Genomic DNA, 19,945 nt, shown 5'->3' with positions numbered 1-19,945 from the left:
AGAAGAGGAACCATTTAAATTTCGAAACGTTTCGAAACAGTTATGACGTAACGAAGCCTATTTTACTGAAATCACGTGACTACATGCACGCCTCCGAGTCCGAACCACTGATTCGAAACAAAAGATTCGTAAAGGTTTCGAAGCTTCATGAAGGTGTGTAGTGTGTACGTGTGTATTCGATGCTTGTCAAATGAGCGCAAACTGAACGGTCCCTCCTCCAATGAGGATTGCCAGTACTAGGCCAGTTTCCGCTTTCACTTTGTCTCTCTGAATTATAATAACCACTGATTCAGGAGTTTTTCTAGCTTTGGTAAGTAGCTGAAGTATTTCTCTTAACTTTTCTGAAGGTTGTCCGTGCTAACACACGACCCGTCAATTGTTTTTCAGCCACAAAAAGTGTTCGAACGGTGTTTTGGGACAAGAGTAAGTAAGGAAGCTGGGCATTTGAACCCACTAACGCTACAGTGTTATAAAACGTACAATTTTGATTCGGTGCAAGATTAAGTTGCCATTTCCGCGTTCACACAAGATGCCTTCAAATTTATTAGAACAGAATTAACGTTACTCGCTGTTTAAAGATTTCACTCGCGAAAAGACTCGCGATCGTACCACCACCAAATTATCATTCCGTTCCACATACTGTAAAAAAAGTTCCGTACACACTGCTGAGGGGCCAGTTGCATACATAGCCATTATGTTAAGACTGTGTAAGAACTAGTACAATCAACTAGCAGTTAGTTTGGGGTAATCAGCCTTACTTTTCGGTATCAAATTAGACCAATCTACGTTTTTATGACTTAAAAAAGTTATGTGCGGTCTTAAAGAAAAATATTGATGACTAACTTTTAAGACTAGTCTTAGCAGTTTATGCAACAGGCCCCAGCTGGTTCTGTTGCATTCTTCGTTCGTTCGTTTGTTTGTTTGTAGTTTACTTAACTAGCTATGTTAATTTTTCTTCAATATTTGGCCTTTGTTTTAGGCTACAGTCCTGAAGACCTTATTACATTATTTTGACTGGTGATTGTGTCTGTTTGTTAGATCAATTGTAAAACATTTTATGTAATTTTTTTTTTATCAGAGGCACATCACTGTTATACTCCGTTTTTACACTTCGTGCATGAGTTTGTTCAAGTGCTTTATGTTTTGTTTTACAAACAGCGTGTTTTCTAACAGGCGCTGGCAGTGCTGTAAGCATTTTGTATGTTCCTGGGATACGGGTGTGTGTATTCAGTCTGTGGATTCTGTCAGAGGTCAAGTGGAGATTATTTTTAGATGTGGTGCCATGACATAGTACCATGGAGTAGCATGTATGCCATGACACATGAATATAAATATTACTGTCCGAGAGATTACTACCACTAATTCTTTATTATTTTGATACTGGTGGTGAGTCTGTAATGAGCAAGTACGCATGAAATCAAAATTGACCCTATTTAGTTAGCACACATTACTATTCTTGAGAAAACCCTCTATAATGCCAGTAAATCACTCGCATGCGGCCAAATTTCATGCTAGGCAACTAAAAAATGTCTTTAATTAGCCAATGGATAGTAAATTGTACAATTTCAGTCGCCTGTAATTGATTTAGAGGCAAAATATCTTTCTCTTTCTCTTACACACGCGCATTCACAGTGAGAGAAAGAAAGAGGCTTTTACACATGCCACTTGAAGAGAATTGATGCACTAGATCTAAATGCAGGGCTTGACAGGACTGCCCGATGCAGCACCATGAAAGTTTTTATTTGTTTATAATTTGCATGTGTTTTTTAGCAAGATGAAACAGAAGTAAAAACTTGCACGCGTTTGACAGAAAGCCGCGACTGACGAGTGAGTACTGAATTGAGCTCTTTCATGTTTTATGCTTGAACGGACATTTTCACACAAAATTGTGACAGAATGCCCATCTTGGCGAGTATCCTAGTAAAAATTGATTTTTTCGCGGGCGCAACCACCTCACTTTTCTTCTCATCAGTGCGAAAGAGACTACAAATACTCCTTCGATTTTGGTCATACAGATAAGTGTTATAGGCTACATTATTCGAAATCTTTAAGTGTCTACTTTTATTTGTGTACACCAAGCATGTACACAAACAAGTCCTGAAAAGTGAAGCCAAAGCGAGTCTATCGCCCCTAGGTGGTTGGTCCCAGTATAGGTCATAAACCCCGCCCTCTCCGCGTAGTCTAATTGGACATGATGCAAACTAAACAATCAAATTACACTTGAAATAATTTTTTTCCAAAGATGTTTTCTGTCACTTTATGTAGTTTTTATCACGCTGATGTAAGTTTAAAGGTACAATATGTAAGAATTTTGTAATAAAATATCCAAAAATCACTTGCACAGTGTGATATATTTCCTGCAGTTGTGTACTTACAATATCCCAAAAGTCTCCAAAGATTTATTATTTCAGAGAAATTCCAATTTTAAATAAGTGGCCGTTCCGGAAAAAAATGTCGCCTGTCAATGACGCAATATCTGCGCTATCCTTGGTTTCCGTTCATACTGCCATAGCCATGACGTAACCATGGCGACAGACGTGGACAACTGCGTAGTGCATAACGTTTAGTGGCACGCAGTTCTTGTTTCTTTCAAACATAGACCATGGCAAGCAGAACTAAAATGAGGATCAATATCAGCGTGGCGTTTTTGAGATGCCGAGAGCTCCACGTCCGCGACTAACTTGGCCTTGACAGAGCTTCACGAGTCACGACTTGACAGCTTTATTAGACAGGTGAGCAAATGTACATAAAAAAAAAAATCAATGTTATAACGTTAGCTCAACATGATGAAATGTTAGAATATGGTCAGTATGTTATTCTAATGTTGATCTAGCTTACTGCTAGTTTCGTATAGCGAACGAACTAACACGTAGTATAACATTATAACTTTCAACACATTTATATGCCGTTTAGTGTGATAGTGTAACGTTAGACCAAGTGAAGCAGCGCTGCGTTACCTCACAAGTTTAATTCGTCTAATAAACTGACCTGTGTGAGTAATCCAGCACTTGCGGGTAGTTCGGTATAATTAAATGTCCTTATTCCTTTATATCCGCGGGACTCGCGTGTGATATCTGTCTCTTTAGCAATCGCGACCTGCTTCATACCACTGTAATGTTAAAAAACATGAATGTTTGCACTCATCCATAAACATTATTAGATCCATCAGCTTGACAGCATTCCCATCATTCAGCTCATCACTGCGTCATAAACCTACTTTGTTATTGTTGGAAACTGCGCCCTCTTGTGGCGAAAAAACCCTACATATTGTGCCTTTTAAGTGTTCGTTTTTTGAAATAAGAAAATTCAGAATTCCATTCAGAAATGCATCCGAAAATGAACTGTAACTTAGGCTAGCGAATACTTGCCACACAGACATGAGACATATGTCTACTTTTAAATGAAGTAATTCATATCAAAAACAAATATTCTGTTTATGGAATCAATCCGTAGTGTTGTCAAAAGTACCGATTTCAGCACCAAGTCGGTACTGAAATTTAAAAATGCGAGGTTACCAACATTTCCCTATAGCATTTTGAGTGCTGTTGAATGGATTCTTAAATGCTTTTGTTTGGCCATTGTGTTCACTCAACATATGTCTGTGATTGGCTACAATGATCAACGCTTCAAAAACATAGAGCGCTTGCACAGATACACACAGGAGCGTTTGAAAGCAGGCGTCTATCAGCGGATCCGTCTAGACGCCTGCTTACAAGCACTCCCGTGTGTAGCCAAAATACTTAAAGGGTTAGTTCACCCTAAAATGAAAATTCTGTCAGTAGTAATTACTCACCCTCATGTTGTTTTGGGGTGAACTATCCCTTTAATGTCACAGATGTATATTTACTTAGTAATCAACTATTTTGTAGAGGGGGGTCAGTGACAATTTTCACCTGAAATTTGGAGAAAACTTTCAGGGGTGTAAAAAGGACTTTAGAAAGATGTCAGCATCATTATTTTATTTTTACACAGAGATTGGATGGTCTATTAGTACAATCTGTTGACTTTAGCAGTCTTTTTTGCATTATATCATGCCAATGGTGACAGTTCAAAAATGGCAAAAAGCACTTCTTGTGTTTTTTGCCTCAGGTTTGCATGCCTGTAATTCAAGAAGTATTAAAGATATCTTAATCCTTTTAGATTCTGGTTCTTAACAAACATTTCTTTTGGTATCTCCGTTTTAAAGGCCCTCGATGGTTCAATCCCAGTGATATGGATATCTTAATGCGGCTCCATGAGTAAATTAGGTAAATTGTACACATTTTCAGTGGTCAAAAACCAAATGTGGGTCACTTTGCATACAGCTGATACTTATTTAATTTAAAGAGGAATGTCATTAATCATGCAGCCCTAGTTTGTCTTTCTACAGAAAAACTATTAACAAAATCTAAAATTTGAGCCGGGGTCCTCTGGTTGAAATGTACGGAGCAAGGGACGTGGTGGTGGAAGAAATTTGGGATAGGAGAAAAAAATATTTTTCACATCTTTTGCGTTTCCCCGAGAAACTTTGCGTTCTGTAAAGCCCAGCTCGATCGGCCCAATGGAGGCATCCGATCAGTGGGTGAAGGTCTCTGCGTGTTACTGTCTTCTTTTCTCGTGGCAAAGTATTTTTGATTAAATGCAATACATTTTCTCATGTATTCTCTCGTTATTTCATCTGACTCCATAAATGAAAATGTTATGAATGATATCTGTGCATCATTAAAATTAATATAAGCGAAAGTTTGACTATTCCTTTTAACTCTAATGAAATAATCTCAAAGTCAGCTAGAATAATCAAAATGTAACAATTTATTATGTCAGGTAAATGTATAATCAGGTAAATGCTGAGAGCCCCGCCGACTCTCAGCATTCACAGAGATACAGAAAAGGCCCCGAGCCCCCCTCTACATTTCATTACATAGACAGACTCCATTTCATATGCAAACATGAGTTCACAGTGTAAATTCACCTTAATCACCGTCCCAGACTTACTGGGGGCAGAAGTTGATTTACATGGAACCATTTGCTAACAGTGGGAATTTGCATTGAGTTAACACCTTCTGAGAGCAGGAGGGTTTAACCATCCACCCTCCTTTGTGTGTATGCTATCTCTAAACTCTTAAAAACCTTATTACCTTTTGTTTTACTTATTTGGAAACGAGACATTTGTACCAGTCGCACTGAGACATTTCAAATGATACCAAACATGTATAAAACTGTATGATAATTGTTCACATTAAAACCATTTAGATTATTGTGTGAGTTTGGGTAATCTCTGCAAGAGTGAAGAATGTAGATTAGGATGAGGGAGCTGAGACCTTCGTCTCAATAGTGCACGAGGTGGAGTTCAAATGTTAATTTTCAGCAAGGTCCTTTGTCCACTCGTTCTTCAACCAGTTTTTCCAGTCTTACTGTGTTCCCTTGCAAAACTTGTTGTGAGCTCGGAAAAACACTTCCTGTTTAATTTCCCGCTGGCAGTGTTTCAGACACCTCCGTACGTTAACAATGGAACCGCTCGAGCAGTTCATAGTGTTTGAACTTGGACTCAAATATAAAGAAATGCAGCCAGTGTTTAACTTTAAGAGTTCAGTAAAGTTAGCAATATATTCACAGATTCGAACTTCCCAGATCAATAACTCGTGAGCTAAACATTGTTAAAACACAATGACACCTATTTCTAATCATAGTAACGTATACAACGAGCTACAACCAAATCTTTCTCAAAACAAGCTTTATAATATAATTTGATCTCTGAGCAGGCGGCTTGAGAGACAAGTCTGAAGAGACCGTCTGCAAAGTGCAAAACCCAAAAAACATTAAATAGTCATTAACTTCAATGTTACATACTGTAGTGTCACCAAATTTAGTTTACACATCAATGGTCTCCTACTGGTCATACTACAACACTTAGTTTGATAAAATGTCCTTTTGCACATTTTATATTATGAAAAATATTCAATAACTTCACTGTAACCGTGCGTTCACACCGCCGCCGGCGAGAGCGGCGAAATTCGCTCTCGCCGCCCTGCCAACGACGCCGTAGAAAGATTCGTGGACACTCTGACATCGATCGAATGCTTGGTCTTTTTTAAACATTTATTTAAAGGGGCCGCAAAGCAAACCAGCATGTCGATCGTTATTTCTGCAGACTGACCAAGTAGGGTATAAGTTAACCTCATGGAATCTTTTAAATATGAAAGTAAGAAATTGATCGATGGAAAGAACTTAACAATTATAGTGACATGTTTGCTAATGAAATAAACCAATTAAAAGCCATTTGTGTGGTGTGGCTTTTGTGTTCATGGTTAAGTGCTAATCTAATTTGCATTCCCGCTGAAAAAAAAGCATTCTAGCGCGAAAATCTTGCCTAGTTCTGCGCGCCTTCTTATCAAATTCAAATTATCAACCTCTCCTCTATTTTGCTTGGGAACTAATGTGGTCAGAACCAAAGTTTACTTGACTGCGTTCTCTGGAATCCTCTCAAGGGGAGGACTTCTACATTCTGATTGGTTGCCGCCAAACCGCATCATAGCTTATTACCAAAGTTGACCTGACTTCAACTTCTACTCGCCGTCCAAGACGCGCCGCCCTCACAGGAGATCGGCGCCGGCTCACATTGAAAATGAATGACTTCCGGCCACTTTGACGCTCTCGCCGGCGGCGGTGTGAACGCACTGTAACACACCAAATTCAGTTCACACATCACTGCTCTCCTGCTGGTTATCCAACACTTAAGCCCAATTTATACTTACTGAATTTGATGGCATTACACTGTATAACACAGTAAAGTTATTGAATAAGTTATTGATTTTGTTTCATAATAAATAATCATAAAAATTATGCATTTTTATCAAACTAAGTGTTGTAGTATAACCAGCAGTAGAGCAGTGATGTGTGAACTGAATTTGGTGACAGTACAGTGTGTCACAGTGAAGTTATTGAATATTTCATCATATAAAATGTGCAAAAGGGTTTTGCACTTTGCAGACAGTCCCTTATTCTAACTTGTCTCTCAGCCGCCTGCTTAGAGACCAATTAATATTATAAAGCTAATTTTGAGGAAAATTGGGTTGTAGCTCGTTGTCTACGTTACTATGATTAAAAATAGGTGTCATTTGTCTTTAAACAACGTTTAGCTCATGAATATATTGATTTAGGAAGTTTGAATATGTGAATATATTGCCAACTTTACTGAACTCCTTGAGTTAAGCACTCACTCACATTGCGAGTATTGCAATATTTTTGTGAGGGAACGCAAAGTTTCTCGGGGAAACGCAAATTTTTCTCCCATCCCAAATTTTTTTCACCACCACGTCCCTTTAGGGGCTCCATAGAATTGACACGGAATGACCCTAATGTAAAGAAAACCAGACTGATTACTTCAGAGGTGACAGAGAGAATAAAGACTTGTTGCGTTTTCAGTGAATTATTTATTCAAGTGTGTGTTTTGCTTTAAAACACAAGCTCTGTCATATTCTGTGATTGTCTCTGAAGAGCGTGAGCCCTCACGCATCAAGCTGTGTAAAATACAGACTGAAGGGAACACCAAAACATCCCACCGCTGTATGGCCGGATGATACGCAAACTACCTTTCTTGGCTGGATACAGTATGCACGCGAGTCTGTTATACTGATGTGGAAACAAACTGTGTATGTGCGTTCTCGATGCACTAGTTTTTATGCATTGTATTTATGCACAAACACATTTCAGTACATTCACATTGTTTCCACACACGTTCAGAATAATGTTTTGATTTGTTATGTGTATGTTGGTGTGTTTAGTAATTCTGAATGGATCCGTGTTGTGTAGTAGGTATGCAGTCTGTATAAAATATAAACAAGGCTCTTTGCTGTTGGACTCTGTGAATTCTGAAAAGTCTAGTTTTTTTTTTTTCATGGGTGCTGGGTCTCATATCAATTGAATTTTTTGGTGTCCTTTTGGAGTGTCCAAGTGCAAAAAATACAGTTTTGTGAGAATCACCCTTCAATCGGATGGTTTACTTTGATGGATATAGCAAATGATGACAAGATAAATGGTGTATGCTTAATTTCACGATAAGTGAAACATTGTCATCTAAATTGACAGCCCTAGTTTATAAGTTATTAAAAATCAATTTCCCTGTGCTACTTTCAGAACCCTGTTGTTGCATTTTATATAATAAAATAATTACAAATTACAGTTATATTTACAAAGCTTTGGCAGAAGATCATTAACCACTACCTCCAACAGTCTGCTGTGGGCTGCAGATGGTAAGGTGAGATGGTTCGCTAATCACCTACCCTGATTTTTTTTTTCTCATCCAAAATTCAGTTTCAATTGGAAATATTTTACAAAACTGAAGTAAACTCGTTCGCACCTTCCAGTTCACGGGTCAATGACGTGATGGGTATTTTTTTTGTCCAAAGGCCTTAATAATAATAAAAAACAAAGATATGACATCCAAAGTATGTAAGGTAGTACAACTTGATCTCTTTTATTGAATTCAAAAGGTTTTAATTATATTTTACTATATATAGGTATTTTAAAGATTTTGAAGTGTCAAAAGGTCATTCGGTTTAACCGTCCGAAGGCCAATACAGCCATTTTTCATTTGTGATTAAAATATCTTAAAATTTAATAAATGTATATATTTTTTATTCTGGCATGATTTTATAACATTATATATCATCATAGTGCAAAATGGTATTAAAATTATGTGTAGAAGTCATTGCTTTGTTATGAGAAAGAATGTCCGGAAAAATTAATTTCATTGATTTCATTCGGAGTAACCAATCAGATGGAAGCTTTTTCTGGAAAAAAAAAAATCCAAGGCTGGCTAAACTTAACAAACATCCAGTCTCCCAAAACAATGTTGAAAAATATCTTTTGGTCTGATGAGACTAAGATTGAACTTTTTGCCAAAATTGTAAAAAGTATGTTTGGTGCAAAACCAGCACAGCACATCAGCAAAAAACACCATACCCACTGTGTAGTGTAGCTATCACAGGCAGGTCCGTAAAGTATGCCGAAGAAGATGTAGAATCAAACAATATTGTTTTCTTTAATAAAACAAAACAAAAGCTGTAATCCAACAAGAGTATACACTGGAACAGTGTACTAAAACACAACCAACACCAGACAAAGAACTAAATGAACTGAAGGGCATAAGCATAAGGGCATCACACCTGTTTGCATTTGAGATAATCTTGTTTATATAAATAAACAAGATAAACTCAAATGCAAACAGGTGTGATCTAGTTAATCATATAATGAATAACCATGGTAACTAATGACAAACAGGAACATAGAACAAAGGAAACTAAGAGAATCAAACTTAAATTCCTTGATAATGAAACTAAAACTAAAACAACGTGACAGTAAGCATTGTGGTTGCAGCATCATGCTTTGGGGCTGCTTTTCCTCAGCTGAAACTGGGGCTTAACGTGAAGATGGAGAGAATCATGAATAGCTCAAAGTACCAATCTATTTTGGCACAGAACCTTCTGGCATCTGCTAGAAAGCTGAAAATGAAGAGAACTTTCAACATGACAGTGATCCAAAATACACATCTAAATCAACAACAGAATGGCTTTAGGAAGGAACGATTAATGTTTTAGAATGGCCCAGCCACAGCCCAGACCTGAATATAAAGGGTGCTTCAACTAATTATTAGTTAAGCACATTGTTGTGGAAATTCTCAATACGAATACAACCCACTAAGGTGACTTTTTCCACCATGGAAAATTTGAACAACCACCAATTGTCAATATAATATTATACTACAGTACCAATACAATACTACATTATACAATATACCTTTGGGGTAAATCCCATCCTGAATATAATACTATGGTATCTCGGGGTAATTCCCTTCCTGAATACATACAATACTTCGAGGTAATTCCACGAAGTATGGTGACGGCACCCTGTCAAGAAGCTATTATCACTACTTTAAAACCACCTGTGAGCACCAGTTCTTTAGCATCTATACACTTGGTGTACGCTGGTCTGATACAGGATAATTAATAGGGTTCCATCCATCCATTCATCACTGGGAGTAGTGAAAAAGCATTTTTTGTAAGGTGTGCTTTTAGACCCGTTGTACCCTACTAAGTCAGAGCATTACAGCCTCACCCCGAGTGCAGGTCTATAGTATTCCAACACTATCACTGTCCCTGCTGTGGTCCTCTGAGCATAGAATCTTTAGTAATTCTATTCCTCAGCTGCACAACATATACCAGACACGACTCCCAAGTTGCTCTTTGCAGGAATAAAAGTTATATTCACGGCCGGGAGCTCACTGGTCTCAACAACCAAAAGAGACTCTCTGAACCGAAAGATACATGTACATAAATCTTACAGTTGAGTAAAAATCTGTTACTCAAATCTTCTTCACTGTGATTGGTTATACTGATCTGGTGATTGGTTGTAATGATCTGCTAATCATGACTGTTAGTTCTACTGTGTTTTTTGCACTTTTGGGGTAAGTCTAGTTTCTTTGATCATGTGATGAAAGATTTACATGTTCTTTTATTTGTAATACTTTGTTTTTTTTTACTTGTCACTTTTCTTTTTTAGTGGCATTTCAAAGGTTGTAGCCTAATTTTTAAGAGTGGTGCATCGACTTTTCACTGTCGCTTTTGTCAATCTACCCCCAGTTTCCTCTGCAAATATATATAAAAAATATATATATTTCTGTTAATTTTTCTTTTTCCTTTTTCTGTCAGGCAGAGTGAAGTAAAGACGATGGAAGACGGAAGCTTATTGCAGAATATTCGCAGGCCTCCCAAACTCAGCACACCTGTTCTAAGTATTCCCAATTACTCTGTTGTTCTGTGTGTGAGTGTAATATGTTGATGTGATGCTTCATTAAATTAATTGTGATTCTCCTTTGAAAATGCTTTGACAGTTATAGGGAGCTACATAGCTAAAGTGTGAGAGCATTCATTGTAGGATATACAAACACAAATATTATGCGTAAACCTTCTTCAAGTATAGATAAAACTTGAGTAACTATTATAAAACTGAGAAATGTGTGAAAAAAAAAAAAGATTAACTGATTTAATTGTTTCTCAGTAATCTCCAAACTGTTTGTGACTGTCCTGCCCATCGCTCAGGTATCAATTGGTATGTATTTATTATTCCAGATCTTTATAAACATTAGTTAATTTTGGGCATATAAAAAAGCCTATCATCTCCCTTCTTTTTCACAGGTGCAATGCATCTGCAAGACTGTCCAAAGCAGCCCTATATTCCCATTTATCTGCTGGTGTCAGGTGTGTTTGCATTGGTCCTCGGTCTGCTGTCCTGCCTTCCATGCACTCAGGAGCCAGAAGATGGCACTCAAACTCCTCTGAGTAGTCTCTGCACTGCCTGGAATTCACTGGTGTCCCTTTTCCTCTTCTGCTGGTTCATCGCTGGTAAGATATGTTTTTTTATTAACTTGATGTGAAATTCAGTTTATGTAGCTATTACAACTCTATTTTGAACCAGTGTACAGGGTACAAAAAAGAGTTAATATTCAAAACGATATGCAAGTGAATATTGGCTTTGATTAGTCGATAAAAAATCATTAGTTTTTTAGAGATTGCCAAATAATGTTATGATTGAAATCGCAATAAAGAATTATAATATAATAAGAATATTATTATTACTATTATTATATTTTTATGTGAACAAATAATTCAAACCGATAAAAAACTGTGAAAATTGCAAATTTTTACAACTAAGTTTAACTGCTTGCATACACATAAGTTTCATAATTTTAAGGCGCATTAAGTAATGTTTTGTTTGATTTTGTGGACGAAATTACACTGTTTTGAACATTATACTAACTGTTTATATTACATTCAGTATAACATTTATATAACTAACTTTAAAATACATAATATGCAGTACCTGTCAAAAGTTTAATTGTTTAATTAATTGTTTTTAATGATTTTGAAAGAAGTTTCTTAAGCTCACCAAGGCTGCATTTATTTAATAAAACATACAGTTAAAACGGTAATATTGTGAAATATTATTACAATTTATAATCGTTTATTTTATTTTATTTGAATATATTTAAAAATGTAATTTATTCCTGTGATGGTAAATCTGATTCAGCAGTCATTACTCCAGTATTTAGTGTCAAATGATCCTTCAGAAATCATTATAATATGTTTTGATACCATTAAAATATTTGTGCTAAAAAAACATTTAAAAGAGAGAAATTAAAACTTTTATTAATCAAGGATGCATTAAATTGATCAAAGGTGACAGTAAATACATTTATAATGTTACAAAATATTTCTATTTATTGAATTTTTTAAAGCATTTATTAAATACATTTAATAAATGTAGACAAATGATGTTCACTGAACTTTCTATTCATCAAAGAATCCTGAAAAAAGTATCACCATTTCCACAAAAATGTTAAGCTGCAAAAATGTTTTTTTTTTGTTTTTTTTAAAAAAAGGTTTCAACATTGATAATAATAAGAAATGTTATCTGCCATGTCTTGTTTCATGTTTCATGTCCTTTATTTTGAAGTTTTCCCATTGTCATGTTCCTGGTTTTGTCATGTGCTCCCCTTTGTCATGTGATCCTGCTATGTGCTCCATTTGTCAGGTGTCCTATGTTGTCATTGGTTCATTCGTTCATGGTCGAACAAACAAACACAATTAAAAAGTGTTAAAAAACTACAGACATGGAGGATGTGCGAGTCCTGCGGTTATGTAGAGAGGTTTAGATAAAGGGGTTTTAGTGATTAGTTATCAGTATCTAACCTGATGAAAATGTATTTATTCAATGTTGTCCACATTATATTTCATCTGCAGCAGCATTGTGAACTTTTGTAAAGATACGTTTAGCCACTTTTAAAGGTAGAATATGTAGGATTTTTGCAGTAAAATATCCAAAAACTACTAGGCCAATGTTATATATTTTGTTTAGTTGGTTACTTACAATATCCCAAATGTTTCCAACTATTTGTAAATCGTGAGAAAATTGAGATTTTAACCAAGGAAACGGGGCGTGTGAGGGAGTCGACAGTCAATAGCGTCATATCCGCTTTACCCTCGGTTTCCGCCTGTACTGTCATTGTAACCATGGCGACAGACGTTGGCAACTGGGTTATGTCTAGCAGGATGCTAATGCTGTTGTTGTTTTGTTCAAACATTATGGACCATCGCAAGCAGACTTTGAGACAAAAAGAGGATTAAAACGAAGATCAACATCTTTCGAGATGCCGAGAGCTCCACGTCCGCGACTAACTTCGACTTGACAGAGACGCGAGTGTTGCATGTACTTTATTAGACAGGTGAGCAAATGTAAGTTACATTACATAAAACTAATCAATGTTATTTAACGTAGTTCAACATGATGAAATGTTAGAATTAGTGCTGGGCAACGATTAAAAAATTTAATCGCGATTAATCGCATGATTTTCTTGCGATTAATCACGATTAATCGCATTGTTACGCGCAAAATTGAATAATGAATTCTAGTAGTGTATTGCGCACTTTTGATTTAAATGTACTGCTACAAAAGTGCAATAACATGTGGTTTGCAAAAACTTTAAACAAATAAGGTGCTTTTATACCAGCAGTATTCCCTTTACACAGTATCAATAAAATATTTCTTGTAAATCTCAACTTAAACATTAATGTAATCAAATCAAATATTTAAACAAAGCTATTTGCCACTGCCAGGGCATTACCTTTTATCTAGCTAGTTAAAACGAGTCCAGTTTTCTTGTTGTTTTTTTCTGAACAGCTATCTTGTATCAGGGAGCAGCAGAAACAGTCTATGTAGTCAAAGGGTCATGATCACTACTACAGATATAAGTCGACCAACGTTACTTCTCTGATAGCAGCTTAGGTTTGGTCATGGCATGCCATGGTTTCCCACGTAAGATTACATTAAACAGAGGTAAAGCCCAATTTATACTTCTGCATCGAACTCACGCCGTAGCTGTGTAGCGCGCGTACCCTGACGTGCATCTTTTCAAAAATGTAACGTCAATTCTACGCGTACTGCAAGCGCTGTGATTGCTAGAACCGCTCCCCGGGTTTCACACTCTCCCTCTGCATGTGTAATTGCGCGTCAACGCGGACAACGACGCATATATATAAATGAAAACCAACGCGTTGTCTATAGCGTAGGCTCCGGCGTAAGTCCGACGCAGAAGTATAAATCAGCCTAGAGTGAGGTGAAGTGGTCGAGCACAGGTGCAGCGACAAGCGGGTGCATTCCTGTGAAACTGTTGCAGTCATGCTCGCCTCACGCACGCGCCCGCGCGTTGCCAAAGTTGAATTGTCTAACTTTTTTGTACACGACGCGCAGCACAAATCATTGGAAGAGAGACTGATCCTCGGCTCGCTGTTTGTGAGTTTCCAGAATCTAAATAGTTATCAGGACATCAACAGGAGGGAATTCACATGGCAGAGCATCCCCGCTAAACTAAACGCAGGCCTATCAGGTAAAGTTATGTATAATTTTAATTTAAGTTAAAAAGGCTATACGTAGCGCACAGAAGCCATTGCATGCTACTATCCATAGATCGCCTGTCATTCACTCGCGGAGCGCTGTCTCCCTTTCTGTTCACCTGAGAGAACCTGCCAAAGCCTCTCCACTGCTTGTTTGGGTGGGTTATTTGCTGGCTGACCAACATCCCACCCCTCCTGTGATCCATGGTTTGACTGTAGGCCTATGTGTATTCAGAGGCAGTGAGCAACGGACTTTCAAAATAATAATAAAAAAAACCTCTGCGTTAACGCGCGATAAAAAAATTGTCGGCATTAATTAATAAATGCGTTAACGCGATAATAACGCGTTAACTTGCCCAGCACTAGTTAGAATATGTTCTGTATGTTATTCTAATGTTGATCTAGCTTACTGTTAGTCTCATATAGCCAACAAACAACCTAACTAACAACATTCAACACACTCAAATGCCGTTTAGTGTGATAGTGTAACTGTTAGAGCAAGTGAAACAGCGCTGCGTTACCTCAAGTTTAATTAGTCTAATAAACTGACCTGTGTGAGTATTAATTTAGCACTTGCGGTTAGTTCGGTAGAATGAAATGTCCTTATTCCTTTATATCCGCGGGACTCGCGTTGCGTGTGGCGCTGGTATACGTCTCTCATTAGCAATCGCGCCCTGCTTCACACCACAGTCATGTTAAAAACATCAATGTATTCACTCATCCATAAAAGATCCATCAGCTCGGACGACAAGATCCATAATTACGCTTAATGCTTTGCGTCATCAATATGCGCCTTTTTTTTTTATTGTAAGGGTGTACTCACACTAGCCAGTTTGAACCGTGCCCGAGTGCGTTTGACCACCAAAGCGCGGTTCGTTTGACTATTGTGAGTGCTCCGAACCGTGCCCGGGCGCGGCTCGATTAGCCGGCCCTGGCCCGCTTGGAAGAGGTGGGCCAGAGCACGGTTCAGTTGGACTCGGGCGCGGTTCGCATGCAGTGTGAGCGCTAACCGTGCTGGAGCACGGAACAGGACGCGTGATGTCATGGTTTTGCGACGCTCCAAAACCAACACAGTCCGTAATCAAAGCTGCAAAGTCCTTGCTGCACTTCAGCTGGTACCTTGCAAACCTCCTCATACGAGCAGCACGATTACGTGAAAATTTTCGCGCCACTAAGGCGACACATCTGTTTAACAACAGGCTGTGGACCAAACGACACAAAATTATCCACAAAGAAAACAGAGCGATGGACTCCATTGTGTTCAGAGAGCGCCGCTCTTCTTGTTTATCCCGAAACCGTCGCACGCACCATAATGACGTAAGCGTGCTCCGGCACGAATGCTGAAACCCTATGTGAGTGCAGGCCAGAGGGGGAGTGGGGAGGGGGGACAATTGTACTGGGGCCCGGTTCATGGCAACCGTGCCTAGTGTGAGTACACCCTAAGAGGATAGCGACCCCTGGTGGTGAAAAATCCTACATATTGTACCTTTAAATGCATCATTATATTCAAATTGCAAACACATGAGGCATTTAAAGCCTCACGACTGGCAGATCTACAGTCTACAACATTTCTCTCCGAAACGGTAGGAAATTAAATTAGATTGAATGGAGGATTTTAACTGTGACAAGATGATTGACAGGGCAGTTTACGGTGACAGGATGCACGTAACTAAGCGACAGAGCTGTCCGTAAAAGATGACTTAGTAGTATGTCCCCTCTTTTGCTACACACTCACATGTACTTTTTCTTCACAAAAAGAGTACATACTTTTAGGTATAAGTAGGCAAATTGGGATGCAGCAATTGTCTTGATTATATTCACAGGTCTCTTGTTTAGTCATTAGTCCTTCTGTATTTAAGCCCTCATGTTTGCCAGGTTATTTTGTCTAGTATTGTTTCCTGTAACCTCTGTTGGTGAGTTTTCTGTTCATGTTTAAGTTTATAGTTCCAAATCTTTGTTTAATTTGATTTTGTTCACATTTGTCTTCTATGAAATACTGCACATGGGTTCTTCAAACTTGCCACCAGTGATTGCCTTACAGAATAGTAGACCGATAAATCATGAACCCAGCAGTTCGTCTCCTTTGCCTCTGTCAATGAGACAGCACTATAGAGGACTAATTTTTTGGACTTTGCCATCTGGTAGATTTTAATGATGTTGTGTTAAAAGGCATCTTTTGCAATGGACTAAGTGATTTCTTGAACTACCTGATGCCCGAGAGTAATGTTGCGGGGACGTTAGAAGAGTATATTGACTATGCTTTGTTATTAAGCGGATCCCCATTTACAGTGGGAAGTGCGGACAAGGGGCCCCGCAATCCCGCAGTATCCCAGAGTCTCCAGCTGCCATGGCCCCCATGCCAGAGTCTCCTACCCCAGAGTCTTCTTCAGATTGTGCAGCGCTGACAATTGTGGCCACAGCTATCTTGTGTGTCTGGGCAGCACACACATCGGCTCCAGCCCCTGACCAGAGCCCAGTAATGGCTCCAGCCCCTGAGCCTGCTCCAGAGTCCAGTGATGGCTCCAGCCCATGAGCCCGCTCCAGAGTCCAATGATGGCTCCACCCCGTGAGCCAGCTCCAGAGCCCGCTCTAGCCTGCTGGAGTTCACAACCCCATAGGTCCCTAAGGGGTACGGGGGTGCTATATGTACCTTACTACGGCCGATCCTTCCTGGCTCCATGATACTGCAGTGCAGATATCACCCTGGAGGTGTCCTAGCCTGCCAGCACCACCCATGCTCCACGGCCCAGGCCCGCCACTGCTCCATGGCCCAGGCCTGCCATTGCCAGGCCATGGTCCCGTGCTGCGTTCCAGTCCACTTTTAGACGCGCACTTGCGAACTTCCCTAAGCACTACTTCCCTAAGTCTACTTCATATGTACACTTCAGGCAGCTCCATATACCACAATGCAACATGAGTGTGACGTCACCGCAGATCTCGTCTAATCACCACCACCACAAACAACTCTATGATATATTAATTATGATTTTTTAAAATTTAAAACAACCCAAACACATCTATACATCTGGATGCTGCATTAAATAAATTCCTAAAGGGAAAAAAAATAAATAATGAATCAACTCCATAGCTGATTCCAAGTGATCAAGGGCTTAGGACGTTCCAATTCAGCCCATTGCAGTTTCCGCCAGTAGTGGGCACTCATGCAACGTAAGCAATGACGTACATCCGCATGAACGAGACGGAGGGAAGTTGGGACGGAGGCCCAGGCCCATATAGGGGGACAGAATCGGTGCTGCGTTCCAGTCCAAAATTGGCATGCCCTGTGAAGGGCATGCCAATTTTGGACTGGAACGCAGCACCGATTCTGTCCCCCTATATGGGCCTGGGCCTCCATCCCTTCTACAAGGGAAGCATGTGATCCTGCCATGTGCTCCGTCTTCAGGTGTCCTATGTTGTCATTGGTTCATTGTCTTGATTATGTTTACAGGTGTGTCTTGTTTAGTCATAGTCCTTCTGTATTTAAGCTCTCATGTTTGCCAGGTTACTTTGTCTAGTATTGTTCCCTGTAACCTCTGTTGGTGAATTTTCTGTTTAGGTTTATAGTTCCATGTCAAGCCAAGACAAGTCTTTGTATAATTTGATTTTGTTCACATTTGTCTTCAATAAAATACTGCACATGGGTTCTTCAAATTAGCCTCCAGTGGATTAGCTTACATTATCTGAGCACCAAATCAGCATATTAGAACGATTTCTGAAGGATCTGGAGCAATGACTGCTGAAAATGCAGCTTTACCATCGCAGGAATAAATTACATTTTAAAATATATTCAAATAGAAAACGGTACTTTTAATTTTGCTAATATATTTCAATATTACCATTTTTACTGTATTTTTGATTAAATAAATGCAGCCTTGGTGAGCATAAGATACCACTCAAGTATAATAAAGCTGCTTTCTTGGCCACAAGGGTATTTCAACATGGAATGTGCAGAAAAGTGCAGACTAAGTGCAGACCAAGGATGCTCGGGTCAAAGACCATGTATATCTTTGTATATCACATATCACTTTTATTAAACAGATTGGTCAAAAGTACTATCCAGTTCCAGTTTTTTTTAAATTATTTACCCTGTGAAGTGCTTTATATCACCCTCTTCACCCTTGTCTCCCCTACAGGTAATGTATGGATCTACTCTATTTACCAGCCTAATTACGACATTAGCAGTAGCACCGATTATTGCAATAAGACACTGTACCTATTTGCTTTCTGGACCACCACATTGGTCTACATTTTGCTGGGCATCGTCTTCTTAGGAGGTTGCTGTATGTTATTCTGCCTGTGTTTGTGTGGAAGGAGTGGAAATGTGGATGATGTATGATGGACAGGGCCAGCAACAGTCAACATTAATACTCCTAAAAATAACACACTTATGGACTTTAGCAGTTTCTAAAAAAATTTTTTTTTTTTTTGCCCTTATTTGATGTTGTGCCACTTACTCTCTATAATTCTGGTGTATAAATGTATTGTTAGGCACCAGAAGCTTTTTGACAAGGAATATTGCAAGTTTATTAACTAGACTGGTTTACTGTCTTTTATAATGGCATGTGTCAGATTTTGCATTTGAGAATATTGTGGAATACTGAATAAAAACAAAAAAGATTAATAAATTGATATAAAATATCATATTACCTATTATCACTTTTTCATTTATGTATTGTTAATTATTACACTTGTTCTCTGGAATACTTGCATTTTACACAAATATTTTGTACACTGACACTAAACTGTATAATTGCCCTGGCACCCTGTTTCCTTCATAACTGTGCTTTTTTCATGTTTTTTTCTCATATAATAATAAAATAATCAATTCAAATCGATATTTCATGTCCTTTCTGTGGTAAATACTTATGTATAAAAACAGCATAACTCACAGTCAGCTGGTTAATCGCAGAATAAACCGCAACATGGTGATCTGGACTCTAACAATAAGCAAATGTACATACACTGTACACTTGGGCTGGGCGATATGGCCTAAAATATTATCACAATGTTTTTTTTTTTTCTCCATATCATAAGGTATCGATATCTATCATTTCACATTTTTGTTAGACCTTGAGAATGAATGTGAACAACTTGTTTTTTCACAATTAAACTCCACATAGTAAGCTACTTTTTAATTTAGGGTCTCATGAAGTCCATTTTATTTTTCCTAAATTCGGTTTTCCATTTTATTTTTTCTGGTCTCTGTGTTTTATGTATACAAATTTATCATAATAATTGTGTAAATTGATTAATAAAACTGTAACAATTTATTATCAAATGAAAATATAACAATTAATTTACAACAAAACGTGTTTTTAATTTTTATCAAATAAGATAAAATTATAAATTAAAACATAGTAAGCTACTTTTTAATTTAGGGTCTCATGAAGTCCATTTTATTTTTCCTAAATTCGGTTTTCCATTTTATTTTTTCTGGTCTCTGTGTTTTATGATTTAATACAAATTTATCATAATAATTGTGTAAATTGATTAATAAAACTGTAACAATTTATTAT

General features: G+C 38.1%; 1 protein-coding gene across 2 annotated transcripts; it reads left to right on the top strand.

Annotated features, from left to right (window-relative positions):
* The first annotated feature begins 202 nt into the window (after positions 1-202).
* LOC130071279 (transmembrane protein 272-like) lies at positions 203-19,070 on the top strand. 2 transcript variants are annotated; one of them, XM_056235984.1, is made up of 5 exons: positions 203-310; positions 10,689-10,771; positions 11,038-11,088; positions 11,175-11,381; positions 18,563-19,070. In XM_056235984.1, the coding sequence occupies exons 2-5, from the start codon at positions 10,708-10,710 to the stop codon at positions 18,763-18,765; spliced, it is 525 nt and encodes a 174-aa protein (XP_056091959.1). In that variant the 5' UTR covers positions 203-310; positions 10,689-10,707; the 3' UTR covers positions 18,766-19,070. The 2 variants fall into 2 exon arrangements, with proteins under 2 accessions (XP_056091959.1, XP_056091968.1); XM_056235993.1 differs by having other exon boundaries at positions 205-310; positions 10,693-10,771.
* Positions 19,071-19,945: the final 875 nt, after the last annotated feature.

This window comes from Rhinichthys klamathensis, unplaced genomic scaffold (assembly GCF_029890125.1).
Source record: "Rhinichthys klamathensis goyatoka isolate OS25496 unplaced genomic scaffold, OSU_Roscu_1.1 h1tg000019l_1, whole genome shotgun sequence".
Classification (NCBI taxonomy): domain Eukaryota; kingdom Metazoa; phylum Chordata; class Actinopteri; order Cypriniformes; family Leuciscidae; genus Rhinichthys; species Rhinichthys klamathensis.
The sequence above is the reverse complement of the archived record's forward strand: the minus strand, read 5'-3'. Positions and strand labels throughout refer to the sequence as shown.